The following is a 20579-nucleotide window of genomic DNA, read 5'->3' as shown; positions in this document are numbered from 1 at the left end:
ATTTTGTGGACATTGGTTTATGTGATGAAGAATGTGATGATGAGATGCATAGTTATGATCAAGGGGGGGCAGGTACGAGCCGTGAGCATAGGAGCCACGCCAACTTGCAGCAGCCTACGCCCAGCGACCACCCAGCGGATGCTACTTCTTCCAGCAGCCTCGACGCGGACGTTATTGGTTCATCCGCTAGGTCCAGCCTGCCATCTATACCAGCAGCGTCTATCCAGCAGCCCTCGTCTACAGATGCTGCAACACAGCAGCAGCCCCTTGCTGTCTTTGAAGGCTGAGAAGACCCACAACAATCTATTGAAAATATGGGCCGTGGATTCCGTACAAAATATCCATCTATCAAGCTCCGTGACCATGTTACTCACACTGTTTTTGCTAGTAGTCCATCTCTCCCGGCTCCAGTTTCTGATCACCCTTCAGGTACTCCGTATCCTCTTGCACATTATATACATTGTGATAATTTTTCTGTAAATTACCGAAAGTTTATTGCAGCGATGGTTAGTAACAATGATCCGAAGTCGTTTAAGGAGGCAATGAAATATGATGGTTGGAGACAGTCAATGAAGGAAGAAATTCGGGCACTTGAAAACAATGTCACATGGACCTTGGAGCCACTTCCTCGGGGCAAAAGAGCTCTTGGTAGTCAGTGGGTTTATAGTTTAAAGTTTTTGTCCAATGGTGAAGTTGAAAGACTAAAATCCAGATTGGTAGTCCTTGGGAATCATCAGCTAGCAGGTATTGATTACACTGAAACATTTGCTCCAGTTGCTAAAATGACTATTGTTCGGACTTTTTTGGCAATTGCTGCTTCTAAGAATTGGGAACTTCACCAAATGGATGTTCATAATACCTTCTTGCACGGTTACCTTGATGAAGAAGTCTATATGAAGTTGCCTCCCGGATTTGAGAGTTCTGATCCTAATTTGGTTTGCCGATTGAGAAAGTCATTGTATGGCTTGAAACTGGCTCCCAGATGTTGGTTTGCAAAGTTAGTAACAGCATTGAAAGAATATGGCTTTCTTCAATCTTATTCAAATTATTCATTATTTACATACACTAAGATAGGTATACAGATTAATGTCTTAGTATATGTTGATGATCTTATTATATCTGGGAACGATTCTGCTGCATTGTGTACTTTTAAGTCCTACCTTAGTGATTGTTTCAAAATGAAGGACTTGGGTCCTTTGAAATATTTTCTGGGTATAGAGGTAGCCAGTAGTTCTGCAGGTTTGTTTTTGTGTTAAAGAAAATATACTCTGGATATTGTTTCTGAAGCATGATTGTTGGGAGCTAAGCCGACTGGCTTTCCCATAGAGCGGAATCATAAGCTTGGCTTGGCTAGTGGAGAATTACTTAAAGATCCAGAGTCGTATCGGAGGCTTGTTCGAGGGTTGATATATCTTTCTGTTTCTCGTCCGGATCTGGCATATTCGGTTCACATCTTGTTTCAGTTCATGCAGGAACCCGAAACTGAGCATTGGGAGGCGGCCTTAAGGGTCGTTCGAAATTTGAAAGGGACACCGGAACAAGGTATTCTTTTGAGTGCAGATTGTGACTTGACTCTACAGGGATGGTGTGATTCCGATTGGGCTGCATGCCCAGTCACTCGACGTTCTCTTACAGGTTGGCTAGTGTTTCTTGGTCAATCTCCTGTGTCTTGAAAGACAAAGAAGCAGCATACCGTTTCAAGGTTATCGGCTGAGGCCGAATACAGATCTATGGCTGCCATCCCTTGTGAGTTAAAGTGGTTGAAGGGTTTGTTGTTAAGCTTGGGTGTGAATCATCCTAAAGCAATTAAATTGTTCTGTGATAGTCAATCCGCATTACACATTGCAAAGAACCCAATTTTCCATGAACGGACGAAGCACATAGAAGTTGACTGTCATTTTGTTTAAGATGCAATCAATGAGGGTTTAATATCTCCATCTCATGTTTATACATCTTCTCAATTGGGGGATATTTTTACTAAGACGCTTGGTAAAATACAGTTTGATAATTTACTCTCCAAGTTGGGCATTCATGATCCTCATGCTCCAATTTGAGGTGGGGTATTACGGGAATATTGTTGAAATATCTTTTGGGAATATTGTTGATTGGGAAAATATATTTAGGAAACATTTTTTACTAGAATATAATCTTTGGTGTATATCCTATAATTGGGTAATTGGGTGTAATTGGTAGTTATTTTCCTTAATTAGGAACATTATCCTTAATTCTAGGGAATCAAGTTGTATTTTGCATTGTGAAGAAAATACCAAGCCATTATTGTCAATTTCTACAAAATAATCATAAAATTATGCATTATACAATAAAAATTATAAATAATTACATAAAAATAATAGAAAATTTTAACACATAAAAGATAATATAAAAAATAATTACCTAATATAATTATTTATGTATTATAAAGTTGTCAAACATAGGTGATAGAATTATTATTTTAAATTTATCTCACCGATATATTATCCTAATTGTATACTTAAATAACTAACGTGTAATCTATTTAATTAATTTGTGTAGAATTTTTTAATATAGCCATGTAAGTAATATATAGGATCATTTATCAAAAAGTATTTTAAAATTATTTTTTAATTTATTACAAAAGTATTATAATGAAAATAAAATTTTCAAATAAATAATTAATATATTATACGATAATTATCCATTATAATTAAAAGATACTGCATAGTTTAATTAATTAAAATACGATAATTATTCATTGTAAAAAAAATTAAGTAGTAAATAAAGTATAGTTTTAAAATCTATTGTAACAAATTAATTAAAAAAATCTAATCAGAAAGATATTTACATGATATACTAAAAAAATATTTGCCTAAATAAAACATAAAAAAAACAAAAAAAAAATTATTTTAAAGTCATGTATATTAATTGTTTCTTGATTTATATAGTACAGATATGAGCCGAAGAGATGCATCGCTTACCATTAAGGATTGAAAGCGAAGGTGGAACTGCCTAATGAAATATTGATAACAAGTCATCTCTATTTATTGGTAACATTGTCAGGTGATATTATTCACCACATCAAAACTTAAGTGCAAAACTCGCTGTATTCACCATTTTTTAAGAACAATACCTCTATCTTCACATTTACACTTTTACAGTGATGCTGTACATTTCGTGGATGGGAGGAAAAAAAAAATTGATACAGTTCAAAATTAAATAGTTTCTTTGTTTTTTTTTTTTATTCACTTTAAATTTTCTATTTTAAGAGAGAAATTTAAATTTGATTTTTAAAATATATATTAAAGACAAAACATACTCATGTGGAATCTTTTCAGATTCTTATTAATGTAAAGAATTTTAATATATAATTTTTTTCAATTTTTTATGATTCGTACTTAAGGATGTTGAGGCTCAAAATTTGCTTTAAAATACATACAAAAAGTAAAATAGACAAATAAAAAGAAACGGATAGAATAGCTTTTTAAATTTGACAGTGAATTAAAAGCTTTGAGGAGAAAGAAGTTGAATATATGAATATCAATTGTAATAGTGAAGTGTTTGATTTCAAATCGAAGCAAATATGTAATTTTAAAAATTTATGGTCAAGTTAAATGTGGTAAGCCAAACAATAATAATAATAATAATAATTTATTAGTAGTAGTCTTGTATTTTTTTATTTTTTTATATAATTACTGTGTTGGTGAAAGTATCTGATTATTTTATAACTAAAATGATTAAGAATCAATAGCAATAAGTAAAATTCAATTTTCAATAAGTACAAATTAGTTACAATCATTAAAAATAAATTTTCATTAGTGAAAATCAATTTAAATTAGTAAAAATTTATAAATATCAGTTTTAATCAGTAAAATTCAATTTCAATTAGTAAAAATAAGTTGAATCAGTAAAAATAAAATGAATTAAATATAATCTTATATTAATTGAAATATCGTCTCTACTGAGAGACCGTCATTATAAAAGACGGCTCTCCAGGCCCAGGCCCAATAATTAAAAAAAAGAAAAAATCTAAAAACTGACGCGTGCAGGTGAGCTTATTTGGAATTGGTGTAATAACCTATTGAAGTTGGTGTTATAACTTATTAAAATTGTTATTATATCTATTAAAATTGATATTTAGAGTTGATGTTATAACCCATTAAAATTGGTATTATAACATATTTGGAGATACCAACTTTAAACTTTAATAGGTTATAATACCAATTTCAATAGATTATAACACCAACTCAAGATAGGATTACACAGCGCGCATTTTTTTAAAATTTTTTTTTCTGAGTAATAATGGGTCGGCCCATTTAAAACGCGTCTCTTATAAAAACGGTCTCAAATAAAAATTTATGTAATTGAAAAGTTATGGCTAATAATGTTTTTGATAGAAAAGAATTGCGACGGTTGCATTTGCATGTGATTTGGCAAAAGAATTAAAGCCAGGCAAAACAGCATATTTTGGGCATGATTATTGATAACTACTTCATTTGTGACTGTCGGTGAATGATGTTAATGTTATTATGAATTATGATAGGAAGCATGTGCGCTTAACAATCACTCCAATTGCTTCTAATTATTTTCACCTAAACGCTAATAATTTAAATAGGAGGAATGAATAATAATTTCAATCAAAATTATGAATGGCACTCCTAAGTTTTGATGTCAATGGTATTTCTAAGTTTTGTTATTATTAATGGTACCCTCGTATAAGCGTCTTACAACCATAACCTTTTTTAACTTTTTCCGTCCAAAACCATCTAAAATCGTTAACTTTTTTTATGTTTTAAATTGAAAAAAAAATTGAACGGAAAAAGTTTTTAAAATGTTACGATTGTAAGATGCTCAATAATACGAGAGTACCATTGATAATAAAAAAGACTTAGGGTTACATTAATAAAGTGCCAAAACTCAGGCGTACAATTGATATTTTACCTAATTCCAATTGCATTAGAACGCTGCAATTTTTATTAGAAAAAGATTTTTTTTTACAATAAGAATAATTTGTGAATTACAACTTTAAAGTTTAATATTTTTACAAATTACAGCTTCAATTTTTATTTTTTGCGAATTACAATTACATTGAATGCATTCACATTAGGTAAATTCATTAATTACCTTTCATACTATATTCATTAATTACCTTTCACACAATATTTCAACACTCCCCCTTGAATGCATTCTAATTATGTAAATATATATATATATATATATATATATATATATATATATATATATATATATATATATATATATATATATATATATATATATATATACAATATTTCTATTTAATACTGCCTCGTTAAAAACCTTGTCAGGAAAAACCCAATAGGATAAAAACCTGAACGAAGGGAAAAAGAGTGCAGTAAATATGATTCTCCCCCTGAGTTCAACAGATATCTCGTAGATGACACATTCCAATTTTATATACAAGTTGCTCGAATTTCTTTGACGGAAGGGACTTTGTGAATAGATCTGCAAGATTTTCACTTGATTGAATTTGTTTGACTTTTACTATTTTGTACTTTTGGAAGTCATGTGCAAAGAGTTTTGGTGCTATGTGTTTAGTTTTATCCCCTTTTATGAAACCTTCACTAACTTGTTCAATGCAACCAGTATTATCTTCAAAAATTACAGGTGGAGAATTTATTATCGAGTTTATCCCACATTCTTCTTGAATGTGACCAATTACTGACCTTAACCAAACGCATTCTCTACTTGTTTCATAAAGGGCGATCAATTCTGCGTGGTTTGATGATGTAGCTGTCAGTGTTTGTTTCGTGGATCTCCAAGATATTGCGGTACCTCCATATGTGAATACATATCCATTTTGTGATTTAGCCTTATGGGGATCTGATAAGTATCCAGCATCTGCATATCCAACAAGAGTAGCACCTTGCTTTGATCCATAAAATAGTCCAAGATCTTTAGTTCATCGAAGGTAGCGCAACAAATGTTTTATTCCACTCCAATGTCTCTTTGTTGGTGAATTACTATATCTAGCTAATAAATTAACAGCGAAAGCAATAACAGGTCTTGTATTATTAGCTAGATACATCAGAGCTCCAATTGCGCTTAAATATGGCACTTCAGGGCCAAGAATCTCCTCGTCTTCTTCACAAGGTCGAAATGGATCATCTTTTGGTTTTAATGATCGCACTATCATTGGAGAGCTCAGCGGATGAGCTTTGTCCATATGAAATCTTTTTAGGACTTTTTCTGTATAGTTGGATTGGGTGCACAAAGATTCCACCCCTTAGGTGCTCCATTTGTAATCCAAGGCAAAACTTTGTTTTTCCAAGATCTTTCATTTTAAATTCTTTCATCAAATATTTTACAGTTTGTTCAAGCTTTTTGGGAGTTCCAATGATATTTAAATCATCAATATAAACTGCAATTATAGAAAATCCTGATTAAGTCCGTTTAATAAATACACAATGACTGATTTGGTCATTTTTGAATCCTTCTTTCAGGAGATATTCACTAAGACGGTTATACCACATTCTTCCAGATTGTTTTAGTCCATAAAGTGACCTTTTCAGCTTTATGGAAAACATTTCTCGTGGTTGGTGGTTTTCTGGCAACTTAAGTCCTTCAGGGACTTTCATATAAATGTTTGTATCAAGTGAACCATATAAATACGCAGTAACAACATCCATAAGTCGCATTTGCAAACTGTTTGAGACAGTTAGACTTATCAAGAATCTTAGTGTAGTCGCATCTACTACTGGAGAATACGTTTCTTCATAATCAATCCCTGGTCTTTGGGAAAAACCTTGTGCTACAAGTCGTGCCTTATATCTGTCCACTTCATCTTTTTCATTTCTTTTTCTTACAAACACCCATTTATAGTCGACCGGTTTTATACCATTTGGTGTTTGGGTAATTTGTCCAAAAACTTCTCGTTTTTCAAGTGACTTTAATTCCGCTTGAATAGCATCTTTCCATTTTGACCAATCATTTCTACGCCGACATTCTTGTATCGTTCTTGGTTCTATATCATTTTCATCAAGTGTTATTTCGGTGGCGATTGAATGAGCAAGTGCATCATTAACAATAACATTCTTTCGATTCATTTGCCTTTTAGTTGAAATGTAATTAATCGAAATTTCATTGTTATCTTTGATATTATTATTTTCTTCTTCTCTGAGATTTTCATCCTCATCTCCAAAACTTGTTTCGTTACAATTCATTGAAGAAGTAATATTGATAACATTTGCCATTTCATTCAACCTTTTGGATTTTCTTTGTTTCAAATCCTTTGAACCAAGTGGTCTTCCACGCTTCCGGCGTGCAATAGATTCATTTTCAGTGGTTTTGTTATTAGGGGGAATTTCAATTCGTGACGGAATATTTGCGGCAGGAATATATGATTTTGTCACTTGCTTTGTTTCTACAAATGCATCAGGTAATCTGTTTGCAATATATTGATTGTGGACAATTTTTCTAACTTCTTGTTCAGAAGCATTCGTTTTTGGATCATATATTTTCAAATGCATTGCATTCCATGTGAGATCGATTTCCTTCTTATTTGGGTCCACTTTCTCTCCCCCTAAGGATGGGAATATTGTCTCATTAAAATAACAATCTGCAAATCTAACATTAAATAAATCACCAGTCATTGGTTCTAAATATTTGATAATTGATGGGCATTCAAATCCAACATAAATTCCCATCCTTCTTTGTGGACCCATTTTTGTACGTTGGGGTGGCGCAATAGGGACATATACTGCACATCCAAATATTTTCAAGTGTGATATATTTGGTTCTCGACCATGCACTAATTACTGTGGTGAATATTTATGATAAGCACTTGGTCTCAATCTTATCAATGACGATGCATGTATTATTGCATGTCCCCACGCAGATGATGGCAATTTCGACCTCATTAATAATGGTCTTGCTATTAATTGGAGTCTTTTAATCAATGATTCAGCCAGACCATTTTGAGTATGAACATGAGCTACTGGATGTTCTACGTCAATTCCAATTGACGTGCAATAATCATTAAAAGTTTGAGATGTAAATTCTCCGGCATTGTCAAGCCTTATTCGCTTAATTGTATAATCTGGAAATTGATTTCTCAATTGAATGATTTGAGCAAGTAATTTCGCAAATGCCACATTTCTAGTTTGTAGGAGACTTACATGTGACCATCGTGTTGAGGCATCAATCAATACCATAAAATATCTAAATGGCCCAGAAGCAGGATTAATTGGCCCACATATATCTCCATGAATTCTTTTTAGAAATTTAGTAGTTTTAGTAGCAATTTTATTTAAAGATGGTCTGATTATCAATTTGCCTTTTGAGCATGCAGAACATGATAATTCATTTGGTTGGGGAATTCTTATTTTCTTCAATGGATGCCCAATTGAATTTTCAATAATTTTTCGCATCATTCCCACACCAGGATGACCCAATCGGTCATGCCATAAATTTATCATTTCTTTATTATCTAACTTCTGGTTAGACACCATGTTTATCTCAACCGGTATTATATTAATGCGATATAATCCCGATGCGTATGCTGATAATTTTTCATGAATGCTTTTCTTGCCGCATTTTTCAGATGTGAAGCATAAATATTCAGTATGATTTTCGGTCATTGTTTCTAAATGATAACCATTTTGGCGTATATCTTTGAAACTTATAAGATTTCGTCAAGATTTACTCGAATATAAAGCATCATTAATTACTAGCTTTGTCACATTAGGAAGTATTATTTGAGCTTTTCCATATCCCTCCATTAGTGTAGTGGTTCCAGAGATTGTGATGACATCTGCTTTCACCATCTTCAACTCAGAAAAGTATTCTTTATGCTTTAGGATAGTGTGAGTTGTTCCACTATCTAGGAGGCATTGATATTTCACTCCATTTTCAAACTGATTCATATCTTCATATTAAATAAATAGATAGTTAAAATAAAATTTCATTAACATAAGGTGATATCAATACATAAAAAGGAGATTGCATATAAGAAGAAATACAACTAAATAAGCACCACAACATTGTTAAGAAAAATTCAAATATCTTCGTCATATTCTTTATCATTTTCATCGCCATCTAAATAGAAGTCTGAAAGGTCAAGATTAGGCATTGACGTGCTTGCTTTATTATAAGGATCGACATTAGGCATTGAGGTGCTTGCTTCATTAAAGTTTGCTTCCACACCTTTTCTCTTTTTCTTTTGGGAAGCTAGATACAGTTCCACCAAATGTTTGGCAGTACGACATGTACGTGCCTAATGCCCTGTCATGCCACATTTGTAACAAATACTTTATTTTCCTTCTTGATGTCTATTTTTATTGTGATAATCAACTTGTTTTCCCCTTTGAGAATTATTATTTTAATGACCATTTTTGATAATTTTGGGGAAAGTGGCCTCTGCCGAATCCTTGAAATTTACCATGTCCATTAAAATTCCCACGACCTTGTCCTCGTCCTCTTCCTCGGAAATTTCCGCGTCCTCTACCACGGTTATTATAATTTCCACGGCCTTTATTTTCAACAGCATGTGCTTCAGGCACATGTGTTTTAGTAGAGTGTGTCTCACGGATAGCTTGAGATCCAATAGGTCTCATATTATGATTTTTCCAGACAAGATCATTATGTTGTTCAGCCAGTGAGAGTACTACACTCAGATCTGAATATCTTTTGAAATTTCTTTCTCTATATTGTTGTTGCAGAATAATGTTTGATGGATGAAAAGTAGATAATGTGAGTTCAATCATTTCTGCATCAATCACCGGGTGCTCACAATATTTCAACATTGATGCAATTCGGAATAATGTTGAACTGTACTCACTGAGAGTCTTAAAATCAGAAAATCTTAAATTCTTCCACTCATAGCTAGCTTGTGGAAGAAGCACCCTTTTGTGGTGATCAAATCTTTCAACAAGAGAGTCCCACAATGTTTTGGGATCTTTTATAAATAAATATTCAGATTTAAGGCTATCATGAATATGATGCCTCAAGAGGACTAAGGCTTTGGCCTTTTCTTGATTTGTAGCTACCTTTATTTTGGTAGCTTGAGTTCCATCTATTGGATCCTTTTCTTTTACTTCCAATACAGTATGTTCAAGTCCTTGAGCTTCTAAGTTCATAATGGCATCTTCTTTCCATTCTAAGAATTTTTGTCCAGTTAAGTCTAATATGTTGAATAGTCTTTTGGTAATTTCTACCATACTTGCTACATAATATATAATTGTTTTTTAAGTATATAACAATGCAATAATTCTTATATTTTCATAATAATAAACCATTAGAAAAATTATGATGTTTTAATTTCATAATCTTCTCCCCCTTGGTTTATTGTTATGAATTTATTGTAGATAATAAATTTAGAAATAAATCAAGAACAAGAGGAATGATAATAATAAATAACAAGGAGAAGAACGGAAAAAAAAAATTAAAGACAATAAATTCTAAAGAGGGTAAAAAAATAGCATTTACATAATATATTAGTATAATTTATGACAAAGAAAATCATGTGCATTTTGTTTCTTCTTCTTCAAAATAAATTATTTCTTTATAATTATTATAATTCCTAATGCTACAAGAAGGACCACCAAACCCATAATTAAGGAGATATATAATTTGAGTTTGGCAAAATTTTCTTCAAATCTAAAATTATGGGAAGAGGAAGAAGATGGATTGTTTTTGTGATGGTGGTACATTGTCGGTGGAAGGAAGAAGAAGAAGGAGGGTTTTTGATGTAAAGAGTAAAGTTGAAAGGATAAGGGGTATGTGGTAAAAAAAATTGGGGTAATCCGATTTTATAGAGGGTTATCCCAAATTGTACAATATACCGTATTATTTATGTATACTTAAAAGAAATACGTAAAGTAAAAGGTAAATAAAAAATGCACATGGATATAAATGCAAATACTGCAAATAAAAAAAATGCACATATAAATATACGAGAATAAAAATAATACTAACCGTCCATTTAGGCGGTAAAAGAAAAACAATTAGCCAGCCATATAGGCGGTTTAAAGAATAACAAAAGAAATAAATAGTACTAACCGTCCATTTAGGCGGTAAAAAAGAAAAAAGTTAACCAGCCATATAGGCGGTATAAAATAAAACAATAACAAAAGCAATAAAGTGTCCTTGTCATCCGTAAAGGTGACGTATTATCCAATAAATTATTTTATGGGTCATTTAAATTTATCTTGCAACGTTTAGTACTTGTTTCTCCCTCATCATCTTTGGTTCTTTTATTACTTGGTGAGGGTTTATTTTCAGTTGTTGTTGTTGGGGCATTATTAGTTGGTTGCGTTGATGAATTATTTGTTGGTCGTACCGGTGGAATATTAGTCGGTGGAACTAGTGGATTATTAGTTGGTCGTACATGTGAATTACGAGTTGGTGGTACTGGTGGACCATTAGTATTATTGGGATTATTATGTCGGAGCTGATTTAAATCAGTCCTTGCTGGGTTTGTTGTGAAAGGCATGGAATTATGCTCAATTATAAAATATAAAAATGTGTTAGAAACACCTTGGATGATGATGTTGACACCATTTGATTGTTGGTCCATTTGTGGGTACCGAAGAAGAAAAAATGCTTAATTAGGTTTTTAAAAATACTACCTTCTTGATTATTAAGGGTAGAGCTGGTGCTGATAACGTGTTAAAACTTAGAGAGATAAGTAGAAGTAGAATGAGTAAAAGTTAGAAGATGGAGATGTTTTTACTCATTGGTGTAGTTTTTACAATGGTGAACTTCCATATTTATAGGCAAGTTCATCCACAATTACATTGAATGCATTCACATTAGGGTAAATTCATTAATTACCTTTCATACTATATTCATTAATTACCTTTCACACTATATTTCAACAATCTTTTCTATTTTTTGACACGCTTCAAAAATTCTCTTCTCTTTAATTTCATAAAATTAGTAAAGTGGTTTAATGTTTACATTATTTGTTTTATCTTTTTATTTTTAATTATTTTGTGGTATTAGTATTTTATCTTAATAATATTTAATGAATTTGTTTTGTCATAATAAAATTTTAGGGTAGAGAGAGAAAATAAGGTGAGATAAAATATAAAGTTTGAGAGAGTAGTGAGGAAACATTTTTTTCCTCACAAATGGGATAAGCTTGAATAGCAAAAATGTTCACATAAAAAATCTGATGTGGATGAGAAGGAAAGTGTAGAGAGAGATTGGTGATGAATTTTTTTTCATTATCATTAAGAATGCTCTAAATAAAATTAAATTGAAAGATGAACTTTTAAAAGAGAAAAATATTATAAAATAGTAGAATGACCTTTTTAATAAATCAGCATTTATGCTCTAATATATAAATAGTATGATCGAGTTAAAGAAGACACATCAATGCAAATAAAATGTCTCGTGTCTAGTGGTGATCTATGCCGAAGAAAAATGAGTATAGTTGATGAGTATCACCTAATTAAGCTTGCCATAAACTTGAAAACTATGGCTCGTCTAATTTTTCTTCTACCAAGATCAGACATAGGCAGTTGGCATTTTCACGTCACAAATCTTTAACGGTGATTGCTACGAGAGATCGTCTTTATAAGAGACGGCTCAACAAGTCAGGTCCAATAATTTTAAAAAAAGAAAAATCTAAAAACTTATGCGCGCGTTTGACCCTATTCATAGTTGGTGTTATAACCTATTGAAGTTGGTGTTTTAACTTGTTAAAGTTGGTATTATAACCTATTAAAGTTGGTAATATAACCTATTTGGAGATACCAACTTTAATATGTTATAAAACCAATTCTAATAGGTTATAATACCAACTTAAATAGGTTATAACACCAACTTCAATTAGGATTACACATCGCGCATTTTTCTGGTTGTTGTTTTTTTATTAGTAATGGCCGGCCCATTTGAGACGCGTCTTTTATAAAGACGGTCTCAAGTAAGAATTTGTGATCTCTTAAATGGTCTTATATATTTTTTATTATCTATTAAGCACTCTTAGTTTGTATTTTATTATCAATCAATAAATTAAACAAAGTCAATTAAAATTTTATTTCATTCGTTTCAATATAAATGTTATTAAAATCTACGTTTATAAATTTTAATCAAATACAATTAAGAATATTTAAGATTAAATAATATATTAACAAGTACGTGCGCAAAATCAAATGGAAAATTTGCATTGATTAGAATATAAGGGAGTATGCTTTTCATTAGCCAATAAACGTATTTATGTATTTTATTTTTAATTAGTTTGTCAATTTAATAACTCACGTTCACGATATGTGTGGTACAAGTGGATTAGAGAGTTTTGAAGCTCAGCAACTTACTCATGTTCGAGCTTTTCATGGTAACAAAGCGACTCCTTAAGCTATAATGACGTCATAAATAATGTAAAATTTTTAAAAAAATAAAGATTTTATATTATAGAGTCATCTTTTAAAGAGGCATGACAAATAGAAAAATATCATTAGGTGTGAAATAATTAATTTTTATTTAATAATAGTATAACTAAAAATGATAAATGAATAAATTGAAAAATATAACAATAATTAAGAAATAAATATAATAAAAATTTTGTCTTAGGATAGGAAATAAAATCAAAAGATTATTTAAAGTAGATAATAGTTGATTATATGATAATATTTATCTAATTTATAATCTAATATTTTTTTATTTAAAATCTATCTATCTATACAATATAGTAATGAAGAATATTTTTTTATTTAAAATCTATCTGCCTATACAATATCTATCTATACAATAATACAAAATTTTGTCTTAGGATGGGAAATAAAATCAAAAGATTAATTTAATTTTGAGTTTCTAAAAATTAATATTATTAATAATCTCTCTGATTTCATTTGTTCTTCTTATTCACTTTTTTGCAGATCCCAATGCAAACTTAAAAATAAAATAATTTTAATTTAGAGGTTTTAAAATTATAAAAAGTTGATTTTTAAAAAGTATATATTAAGATGAATATGTCAAAATCCTATATAAATATATTTATTCTTAAAGATCAATGAGAAATTATAGTCAAAATTTTAAACACTAAAATTCGTAAATTTAATTTGAGATAAACATATAAAAAAAAGTAAAAAATAAGATCTTTATTTAAAATTATTTTACCAAAAAACAATCTCTCAAAAATAGCTCCATTAAAAAGAAAAATTGAAATAGATAAGCCAAATTATTAAAAAAAATCATAGAATAAGATGAAATAAACTTATTTCCAAAAGAAAGCGCCTAATTCCCAAACCTGAGATATGGGTCTGCTCGCACATACTAACTGCGAACAAAGGTTTTTAATTCAAAAAAAAAAAGCCAAAGGAGTTGTTCGCACTTCCTAACTGTGAACAGAGCTGTTGGCTTTTTTTTGGCCAAATCAGTTGTTTGCAGTTACTAACTGCGAACAACTTAGTTGATTTTTTTGACCAGTTTGTCTCTGTTCGTGGTTAGTAACTGCGAACAGCACCGAACCTGAAATCTGAAGTTGGAGGCGCTTACATTTAAAAATAAATTAATTTTAATCTTATTCTACAATTTTTATTTTAATAATTTGACTTATCCTTTTTAAATTCTCCATTACAAATGTATGCCAATTTTGCAAGAAGTTAGCTCTAAACTCTTTTTAATGAGGCTTGGGCCTAGTAACTGGTAAGTAGGGTCCTTTTGCGCTATTTGTCCTAGTCTTTTTGAGGACTCCCGCTTTATTCTTATATTATTCTTATTTTGCATTATTTTTATTTTAATTTATTATATTAATTTTATATATATATATATAAATTTTTGTAATATTATAATTTTTTAAATCTTATTCACAAATTTATATTATATTTACAAATCCATCAAACTACTAATTTCTATTATTTACTTATTTTTTTTCTTTACTAAATTTTACTAAATAGGTGTCACTGCAGAGTGTAAACATAAAATAAAAGAGAAAAAAAATATTTATTTATAACACTATGGAAATAGAAGTATAAATTATTGTGTCGGCGGCGTATTGTCAACCGACATCTTCACATGGCCCCACTTTTCACACGCCACCGCTGTGTTTTATGTATAATGTGGACTGTGGAGTATGTACGAATAATTCTATTTATTCACACATCTTATTGCCATTGCCCATTCCCTCGCTTTCTTATTCGCGGGTTTGCGTTACGTACTCGTGCGAGCGGTTTGTACTATGCACAATTTAGGATGGCAAGTCCGCCCCTAAATTGATACTATCCAAAGATTTAATTCGACTATAATTTGAGACAAAAAATATTTAATTTTCAATTTGAATATACGGTCCGAGTTTGAGTTCGTGTTTGAGTCCGATTTTGATATATAAGAATTTTGCAAAATAAGAAGTTGAAATTTCTTATGTATATTATTTAACCATTTTTATTATAAAAAATTACTTAAAATTCATTTAATATGTTAAAAACTTTGTTATTATTCAAAAAATACATATATATTTCTTAATCGTTTCTTTTTTTCTCTTATTTTTATAAATTAACAAACATAAAAAGATTTACATTAATCATATAATCAATATTTAGTAAAATAAACACACTAAGGAGATTGAGTAACAATGATCTTTAGTAGATTAAGCAATGCCAAATAGAATGATATTTTAATAGGTTTATCAAAGTTACATTATATTGTAGTAGTTTTGAAACCATAATAATTTCATAATAGCAAATGAAAAAATTCAATAATTTTCACAATCAATAATTTAGAAATTATAACTTATGAACATCAATTCAATCATTAAATCAGTAACACCAAATGAAACCAAACCTCAACTAATAATCTAGATAAAAAAATATCACTACGGTAGCAAAATTTTATTATAAAGCTAACAGTCCTACCTCACATGCGTGCTTTTCATAACATAGTTATACGATGGTCAAGAGTCTCAATCAAATAATTAGAAAGCAAAAAAGTAAAAATTAGGATCCTGGAATATAGTTGATTGGGTGGGCTAAGACCAAATTTAGCATTTTTGTGGAGTGTTTTTAAAATTGTGTAGAATTGGTAGAATCGTATGATTATAGCTACGATTCTACGATTTTAGTTGCGATTCCACAATTCTATATGATTCTAGTTGTGATTCTATGATCCTATACGTTTCTAGTTGTGATTCTACGATTCTACATAATTCTAATGATGCAAATTGCAATTCTAGTATTTGTAAGACATATTTTCTTTGTTAAGTTGTATTTGAAAGACTATTCTATTATTTTTTTATGCTTTTAGTATAATATCACTAAGACAAAAGTTTGATAATAATCTGAACTTCTTTGGAGGTACGATCCGCGTCGGAGTCGAAGCAAAGTTGTAGTATGTATAATCTGACTCTGAGTGGAGATGGATTGAAAAACATAATTCCGATATTATCTAGAGCAATGTTAAAGGGCGGATAATTTAAGCCGAGTCTGACCCGTTTCCATCTCTATGTACAACAGGGTGAGACTTTTTTAAAATGGTTGGCCCAATAAAATTAAAACATAAACAGATTAAAAATCAGAAATTTAAAATGAAAAAGAAAGCAAAATTTTAAAAAGTGGCAATGAAAGTTTAAAACAAAACAATCATTTTCTTTCTTAGTGTCTAGTGAGACTAACATTCTTATTAACCATATTTTATCATTCTTTAAAAAATAACAAAAATAATTACTCATTTTAAAATTATAGGATGTTATTAACCACTTTTAAAATAATCACTAATAAACTTTTAAAGTGATGAGTTATAAATTTAACGTGATCAGTTATAAAGTAATCACTAAAAAGTAGTAATAAAAATAGTTCTATAATTTTATGATTTTATCTAATTTGTTATGATCTAGTCTGATCTAACATAATCTAATTTAATATAATGTGATTTCAATACCAATAATTAATTAGTAGAAGTTATAAATTAAAAAAACAAATTTTAAGTTATAAATTTTAAGTTATAATTTTAAGTTATAAATTAATTTTAAGTTATAAATTAAAATGGATTTCAAAGTCAATATGAATGATTTTACGGTCAATGAGGCTTATATTTCAATCGTGCTAAACTAAAAAATCTTTAGAAAAAATTATCTTGAATAATACAATTTATTCGTGATTTTCCTATAATAATCCCATCTATTGATTAACGATGAATAATCCCAACTTTGAGGGGTATTTTCTAGAGTAAACCTGGTAACTGAATGACTTGTTATAACAAGTTTTATTTTTTTAAAAAAAGATATATTAAAATGTCGAAAAAATTGTTAAAAAATATTCAAAATATATTTATGATTTTTTTATTATTTAGAATTTTTTTATGTAAAATTTAAAAATTTTTCTCTAATTTAAAATTAATTTTCAGTCTACTTTTTTTGGTGAATTATCTACTATAGCGCGTCATCGGGTTACCTAAGTTCACTCTAGGCAAATACCCCTTAAAGTTGTGATTATTTATGGTTAATAAAAACAAAAAAAAAAAAAAAGAAAAAAAGATCATACAACAAATAATACAAATAAGCAATTGACCCTACCATGATCACCCCACCCTCCATTCCACAATCATCCTTTCCTTTGAATGCCTTAAAATGAAAACAGAGTAAAGAGAAGGAATCACTAATCAGCCAGCCTGTATTCATTATTCAATAAACCTTACCTTATTACCTCCTTTTCTCCTATATTCTCTTCATTTCTTCCCACAAATCTTCCATTTTTCTTCCTTTTTGACGCTTTTTTCCTTTCATCCCATTACCGACACTTTTCAAAATGAGCTCAATAGTTCAAACAATCCAACAAAGAACAACAAAACAATCTCTCCCAATTTCATCCCCATCAGAAGATCAACCATCTCTTAGAAGAAGGCTTTCTTCTATTTCTCTTAAACTTCAACCTTCAATCTCTGCTTCTCCTGCTACTTCATGGGCTATTCATAGATCGAAATCTTTGTCTTCCATGGGAGAAAATGCTGGGATTTCTATCAAAAAATGGTGGGTTTTTGGTTGGTCTTGGATTCTTTCTAGAAAACCTGTTTTTGTTCAAGATCTTGAGATGAATGAAGAGGAAAAACATGTTATTGGGTTTCAAAACAGAGGAAGTTTAAAACATTTGTTCTTTAAGCTTAAATCTGAGGTTAGGAAGTTGTTAAGATATGATGATATGTCTCTTCCTCAAACTTTTAAGTATCATAATCATCAATCTTTTCATGGTGGAATGAGGAGAGCTTCTACTACTATTGGTTGATTTAATTTCTTGTCTGTATTCTCAAGCCTTTCGTACAATAGAAAAGCAAAGTGATTTGATGAACTTCCCCTGTGGATAAAATTAAGCGAAATGGTAAAAAATAAACTTATGTTTACTCAATTTGCTAAAAATAAATTTAGATATTGTTTATTTTTAATAAATCCACCTACTTGGTATGATTGGTGAAAATATTTTTAATTTTAGCAAATATACTTAATAGATGGGTTTATTTAAAAATAAATAATATATAAATTTATTTTCAGCAGATTATGCAAATGTTAGTTTATTAGTAAAGTTACTTAAAGATTAATCTTCTTATTCAAGATTATTTCTTTATTTATGAATAATTAATGTGTTTTTATGTGTAACTATTTTGGGAAGCAAGATGGAAGAAGGGAAGATAGGCTCAAGAGATTAAATTTGCATTGATAAGTAAGAACTACACATAAATGGAAATGGATCGTGTTTTGAAGTTAGATATTTAATTTTTGATGGGTAAATAGAATATTATTAAGGAGTAGAATTATATTATATCATATTATATTGATTAATGTTATTTGTTATTTGATTTTTGATTGTTGATTTTTGATTGTTTGAGTAGACTAATTTGGTATTTTAGTGAAATTTGTAAAGTTGTAAAGCAATTATTTGGATGTTATTATTATTGTTATTGTAATTTTTTGATTTTATCTTGAAAATGGTTTGCTAGATAAAAGGCAATATTTTCTATGTACATGGAATAATCATCGGTCATCATATATTGTCCATTAACCAATTTATTATAATGCTATTATATCTTCACCATGATATTAAAAAATATGAAGGCTCTGTTTATGTTTGTAATTTTGATCAAAATAGGACCCTTCATGGATAATTGAAAAAAAAAGTTTCAACTTATAAAAATTCTTAGAAAAGGGTCAAAGTTGGGCTAGATTTTGAAATTAGTTGCTTTCAAACAAAGCATACTACACAAATTTGTTTTCGGCCTCTCTCTTGAGAGACCGTCTTTTTTAAAGACGATTTTTAAAAGCGCAGCCCATTATGTAATTCAAAAAAAACTGACGTGCACGTGTAATTGTAATGTGAAAAGTCGCATAATATATTTAGAGTTATAACAATATTTATTTAGGGTTATAACATAATATATTTGGTATTATACCAACATATATTTGAGGATTACAACATAATTTATTTGGGGTTATAATATGATATAATTGAAGCTATAACAACATATATATTTGAGGTTATAACATAATACATATGAGGTTATAACAACATATATTTGTGGTTATAACATATTATATTTGGGGTTATAATATAATATATAGTTCGGTATATAATGGTCTATGTTTGAGGGCATAGTATTTTTATAACACCAAATATATTTGTTATAACTGCAAATGTATGTTGTTATAACTCCATATATATTATATTATTACTTCAAATATATATTGTTTGAACTCTAAATATATTGTGTTATAACCCCAAATATAGTATGTTATAACCACAAATATATGTTGTTATAACCCTATATATATTATGCTATAACCTCAAATATATATATTGTTATAACTTCAAATATATTATGTTATAATCCAAAATAAATTATGTTATAAACCTCAAATATATGCTGGTATAACACCAAATATATTATGTTATAACCCCAAATAAATATTGCTATAACCCCAAATGTATTATGTAACTTTTCACATTACACTTACATGCGCGCGTCAATTTTTTTTTAAATTAACATAATAGGCTGGGTTTTTGAAAACCGTCTTTAGAAGTATTATATACTGCGAATTCTAATTTAGTTTCTAAATCCCTTTTTTCCTTTAGCCTTGTTCATATATATTCTCAATGTTCTATTTAATTTACATTAATTTTTATATTAGTTTATTTCATTTAATTTGCATCAATTTTTATATTGATTTGTCTCATTTAATTTACATTAATTTTTATATTGATCTGTCCTACTTAATTTGTAGTATTTTTTTTTTTGGGCTATGATACACACTTTTTTTTAATCGTATTCATATAATCATACAATTTAATCTTTTAATTTTATCTACACAATTTATTATTTCTCTTTATTTATTACTACTTATTCACTTTTTTCTTAAGAAACTCTTTGATTCAATTTTAATGAGATAGAGAGTATTTTTTGTCATCTTCAATTAACGGCTAAGAAAATTTTCCGAAATTCGTGGAAGTTTCGAATTTACTTATTCCAGAAAGTAAATAGTTGGAAAAATTAAGTCTAAAGATAAGTCAAATTAGTGTTCAACAATGGTCGTGGAAATAAGAAATGTCAGCTAGCAGGCAGCAGCAGCATATTTTGGACTTGGAAATGGAACCTTGATGCTTTTTTTCAATTTTGGTTTAGCCTCCTGAACGCAACATTCTTTTCCT

General features: G+C 29.6%; 1 protein-coding gene across 1 annotated transcript; it reads left to right on the top strand.

Annotated features, from left to right (window-relative positions):
- Positions 1–17486: 17486 nt before the first annotated feature.
- Positions 17487–19381, top strand: LOC130826673 (uncharacterized). The gene is made up of 2 exons (XM_057692243.1): positions 17487–18260; positions 18553–19381. Exon 1 carries the CDS (start codon positions 17694–17696, stop codon positions 18165–18167), a length of 474 nt encoding a protein of 157 aa, XP_057548226.1. The 5' UTR covers positions 17487–17693; the 3' UTR covers positions 18168–18260; positions 18553–19381.
- The last annotated feature ends 1198 nt before the right edge of the window (positions 19382–20579 follow it).

This window comes from Amaranthus tricolor, chromosome 1, assembly GCF_026212465.1.
Source record: "Amaranthus tricolor cultivar Red isolate AtriRed21 chromosome 1, ASM2621246v1, whole genome shotgun sequence".
NCBI lineage: Eukaryota > Viridiplantae > Streptophyta > Magnoliopsida > Caryophyllales > Amaranthaceae > Amaranthus > Amaranthus tricolor.
Note: the sequence above shows the minus strand (reverse complement) of the source record. Positions and strands in the feature narration are given on the sequence as shown.